Raw genomic sequence first — 5,489 nt, forward strand, 5'->3', positions numbered from 1 at the left:
TTCTCTCCCACATGTTCTCACCCCTGTATTCTCACACCACCTGTGTTCTCACTCCTGCGTTCTGACCCCTATATTCTCACACCACCCTTGTTCTGTCCCGTGTTCTCACTCATGTGTCCTCGTCCATGTGTTCTTCATCTTTATGTGCTCTCCCACATGTTCTCACCTCTGTCTTCTCACACCACTCGTGTTCTCACATACATGTTCTTGCCCATGTGTTCTTCATCCTCATGTGCTTTTCCATGTGTCCTCACCCCCGTATTCTCACACACACACCATAGAGGGTGCTTTAGTTTTTCCTAAGCCCTTCAGTCAGTGGTGTTCGTACGTTCACATGGCCGCACTGGCAGTGGGTGAGAGTAATGTCTCCCATCCTCACTGACACCCTTTGTCGACGAGCAGTCCTGGAGAGGATGAGGGCTGCTCCTTGTGATTTTTGTTTGCATTTTCAGTGCCTCAGGTCACTGAACAGCTTTTCCCAAGAGTTGATTGTATTTTTTTTTTAAAATAAAATGCCTCTTCACATTTGTTTGGGAGGTTTGTATTTTTCTTGTTAAGTAATAGGAACTCTCTGGATAGTGTGGATGTTAAACTCTTAGTAGATTTCAAATGTGTTCTCCATCCTCTATTTGTGTTTTCACTTTCTGGATAGTGTCGGTCGCACATGAGTTTTGGATCCTGGTGAGGATCTCTTCACTCCTGCTTTGCTGCTTATGCTTTTGCTGTGTCTCGTCGGAGGCACTGCTGCCTGACCAAGGCTGTGAAAATGAACCCTTGGTTTTTTCATAGGAATGTTGTGGCTTTAGTTCTTGTGTTCAAGCTGGTGGTCAGTTTTGAGTGAGATTTTTTTTATATGGTGTGAGGTAGGGATCTGACTGTTCTTTCCTTTATGTGTGAAAATCTAGTTGTCTCAGTATCCAGAAACTGCCCTTTCTCCTCAGGAATATTTGACCCTATTACCAAAAATCGATCCACCCTAAATAGATGTTTGTTTCTGAAGTGTCAGGACCCTTCCTCTGGTCTTTTGTATTCATTTGTGCACCAGGCTCCCCACAATGTGATGATTACTGCAGCTTTGTAGGACACCTGGAAATTGGGGAGTGTGATCCTTCCCATTTTGTTTTTTATTGTTGTTGTTCTGGCTGTTTGGGGCCTCTTACAATTCCACGGCAGTTTGAGCATTACCTTTTCCCATTTCTGTGCGAAGGCTATTGGAATGTTGATCAACATTGTGTTGAATCAGTGGATTCCTTTGAAAAATATGACCATCTGAACGCTGAGTCTTTAAAGGTGTCACTCTGATGATTAACCCATGCTCGTTCCACTTGCCTCTCATGTATGTGAAAATGTATAAGGAGAAAGACTGATGCACTCACATTTTGGTATTAGTGAAGGATGTTGACCATAATAGTAAATAGAGCCATGAATGCTCTTTAGATTTTTAAACTTGGACTTGTGTCATCAGGAAAAGCCAGTTGGAGAGGGTGAAACTAGGTTGCTCCTTGGAGGCAAGGATTTTGAAGCTCTGTCTCCTGTATTTTGGGCATGTTGCCAGGAGAGACAAGTGCTTGGAGAAGGACACCATGCTTGGAAGGGTCAAGGGGTCAAGGGTTGGTGCAGGAGAGAAAGACTCTGGATGACATGGTGAGGCTGGCTCAGGATAGAGCCATTGTTTATAGGGTTGCTGTGAGTCATAGCCAACTTAATGGCACCTAACAACAGTAACAACAGTAGGGCCATCATGTTTGGTGAAGCGGGTCAGCAGGGACAAGGGTGACCCTCAGTGAGGTGTGCTGGCAGTTGCTGCCACTGTGGACTTCAGCAACAGCAGTGGCGATAGTACTGGGATCAGGCAGCCCTTGTTTTATTTTTACTTAAGGTCACTACATGTTGGAGCCTGCTGGGCAGCAGGTGGTAACTACAGGATGCTTTTCTGTTTACTAGGTCATCTTTGATGGCTGCCTGCAACATTTGATAGGTTTTAACATAAAGGCGTTTCATGCCTCTGGTTAAGTTGATCTGCGTGTTTAGTTGCTCAGATGCACTTGTGTGTGTGGAATTGTCAGCACGTTTCTTTTCACATGCTCTTTGCTGGTGGACGGAGACCCTTCATTCCTGCATTTCGGTCTTGTGCTGGCTCTGCTGCTTCTTGTGTTGTTGTTGTTGTTGTTGTTGCCATCGAGTCGCTTGCGACTCATAGCAACCCTGTGTACAAGAGCCCTAAAGGCCGTTCTATCCTGTGCCAACCTCGCCGTCTCAAACACACTCATTCCCACCACTCCGCTCACAGAATCGATCCATCTCATTGAAGGTCTTCCTCTCCTGCGCCGTCCCTCCACTCTCCCAAACATGATGTCCTCTCCAAGGACCAGTCCCTCCTTGCAACATGCTGCTCTTTGTAGCTCTCATGAGTATTGGGGTTCCCTTACCATCAGCTGTGGATGTGGTGTGTCACTCTACTGTGCTACCTCCCAGGGCCCTGACAGAGGGGGGCAGGGCATGTGCCCCTGCTGACCTGTGCCATCTCCCACAGAACATCCGGTCCCTGATGGGTGTGGAGAAGACCAAGGGCTTCTGTCAGCTGGTGGTATCGTCCAGCCTACGGGATGGCACATCCCACCTGATCCAGTCCGCTGGCTTGGGGGGAATGAAGCACAACACGGTGCTGATGGCCTGGCCGGAGTCCTGGAGACAGGAGGACAACACCTTCTCATGGAAGAACTTTGTTGGTGGGTACAGCCCTCCTCTGGGAGGCACGTGGCCATGACATTCCCTGGGAACGTACTTTCGTTGCCCCATGTCACCCAGGGATATGCTGGCTGCCATCTCTCCACAGACACTGTCCGAGACACCACGGCGGCACACCAGGCCCTGCTGGTGGCCAAGAACGTGGACCTGTTCCCACAGAACCAGGAGCGTTTCAGTGACGGCCACATTGACGTGTGGTGGGTCGTTCACGACGGGGGCATGCTCATGCTGCTGCCATTCCTGCTACGCCAGCACAAGGTGGGCCCTTGGGGTCTGCCACACAAGATCTGCCACGTGGAGTCTGTCACACGGGGTCTGCCACGTGGAGTCTGTCACACGGGGTCTGCCGCACGGGGTCTGCCACACGGAGTCTGTCACGTGGGGTCTGCCACGTGGAGTCTGCCACACGGGGTCTGCCACGTGGAGTCTGTCACACGGGGTCTGCCACACGGGGTCTGCCACGTGGGGTCTGTCACACGGGGTCTGCCACGTGGAGTCCGCCACGTGGAGTCTTTCACACGGGGTCTGCCACAGAAGATCTGCCACGTGGGGTCTGCCACATGGGGTCTGCCACGTGGAGTCTGGCACACTGGGTCTATTCCCCAGGGTCTGTCCTGTTTGGGTCTGTCACATGACATCTGTCATGGGTGGTGGTTCTGTCAATGGGTGTGTTGTAGTTTTGTCACAGGTGTGTCTCTGGGTGGAGATCTGTGGGGGGACGAGGTGGACATCCCATGCTGCCCGGTATTTGTCTGTGACTCATGAGGAGGGTGGCCCTCTGGCCAGCGCTCACTGGATAACTGCCTTCCTGCCCCAGGTGTGGAGGAAGTGCCGCATGCGCATCTTCACGGTGGCCCAGGTGGACGACAACAGCATCCAGATGAAGAAGGACCTGCAGATGTTCCTGTACCACCTGCGCATCAGTGCCGAGGTGGAGGTGGTGGAGATGGTGAGTGGGGACTCCAGGTGACCTGTTGGGGGGAACGACCTGCACGTGTTCCTGGACCACCTGCTCGTCGGTGCTGAGGTGGGGGTGGTAGAGATGGTGGATGAGGATGTGGTGGGGACTCTGGGTGACCTGTGTGGGAATTGACCTCCTCTGGAGCGTTCAAGGCAGCAGATCCTCCACCTGCCTGTCTTGTGCTGAGTTTGTAGTTTCATGGTTACCAGGGACATGTTGACAAAGGCTTAGGGGAAAATCCGAGGTGGTCAGAGTGGTGCTGATGCTGTGTGACCGTGACCCATCACGACTGGGCACCTGGCTTCCATAGCATAGCTGCCGGCCTCTGTCCAAGCACGAGGTGCCCTGGATCCTCCGGAGTCCACTCTCACCGCCTTCCTTTGGTGCCTGCACAGTTCTGCGGTCAGGTGACTGGCGGGTCCCCGACAGCCTTCCGGGGTGTTCCCTGTCCCAGGATCGCTCTAACAAAAGCCAGTCTTGTTTCCTCTCATTCTGAAGGCCAGACTGCATTCAGGTGTCCCTGGACCAGCTTTCACCCGCCACCCTGGGGGAGACTGGCCTGTCCACCCTGACCCTGCTTCCTCACATGCTCCTCACTCAGCTGCTGTCTGTCCATCCACGTGGCTTTTCCCATGTCTGGGTCTCATAGGAGGATGCCGTCAGGGCTGTGTCCCCACCATGTCCTCAGACACACTGTCTCCTGACAACTCAGCTGTCATTGGCTCGTCCATCTTGCTGACCATTCAGGCTACTGCCCCTCTGCCGAGGGGGTGACCGTCCTACCTCCTCAGAGTCAGGGTCCTGAGCTGGCCTCTGTCCGCTGGCAGCAGGCACAGTGTTCAGCCCACTGGACAGCAGGACGGGACAGGACTCCTGTTGCTTGGGGGTGTGTCCTGGACTCCACACTGTGCTCCTGGCCGTGGCCTCTGACAACAGCAAGGACACACTCACAGGTAGCCCTTGGCCCCTCCAGGCTGGTCCAGGAACCAAGAGTGTCTTCTGGGAGTATTTATGAGGAATCATGGGACCTGAGCAGGGAGCAGATCACGCGAGGCCCTGTCCTCTGCTATTGCGGACAGATGTCCATGCAGCTATGGACAACCCTCGTCCCCTGCCCCACCTCCAACACACACGTGCACTCCACACGGCAGCCGTGCATCCACGCACACCACGGACATACACTCACATACAACACCCTCGTGTTCACACTCACCCCATTGACACACGTAAGCTCACACCCACACCCTCCATGTACACTCCCACACACTACCCACACGTTCACACTGACCCCTACACACACACGTGCACCCCCACACACCACCCACACGTTCACACTCACCTCTACACACACACGTACACTCACACACACTACCCACACGTTCACACTCACCTCACACACACACGTACACACCCACACACCACCCACACGTTCACACTCACCTCACACACACACACGTACACTCCCACACACCACCCACACGTTCACACTCACCTCTACACACACGTACACACCCACACACCACCCACACGTTCACACTCACCTCTACACACACATACACACCCACACACCACCCACACGTTCACACTCACCTCTACACACACACGCACACACACGTACACACCACCCACACATTCACACTCACCTCTACACACACACGTACACTCCACACACCACCCACACGTTCACACTCACCTCTAGACACACGTACACACCACCCACACGTTCACACTCACCTCTACACACACACGTACACACCCACACACCACCCACACGTTCACA

General features: G+C 53.2%; 1 protein-coding gene across 1 annotated transcript in view; it reads left to right on the top strand.

The window, feature by feature from the left end:
• Positions 1-5,489, top strand: part of SLC12A7 (solute carrier family 12 (potassium/chloride transporter), member 7) — a 66,442-nt gene that overhangs the window by 50,302 nt on the left and 10,651 nt on the right. Inside the window, 3 exon segments of the mRNA XM_006900168.1 lie at positions 2,534-2,729; positions 2,837-3,006; positions 3,566-3,697. Coding sequence (XP_006900230.1) covers positions 2,534-2,729; positions 2,837-3,006; positions 3,566-3,697 — 498 coding nt within the window.

This window comes from Elephantulus edwardii, unplaced genomic scaffold (genome assembly GCF_000299155.1).
Source record: "Elephantulus edwardii isolate Elephantulus edwardi_28Jun2011 unplaced genomic scaffold, EleEdw1.0 scaffold00274, whole genome shotgun sequence".
NCBI lineage: Eukaryota > Metazoa > Chordata > Mammalia > Macroscelidea > Macroscelididae > Elephantulus > Elephantulus edwardii.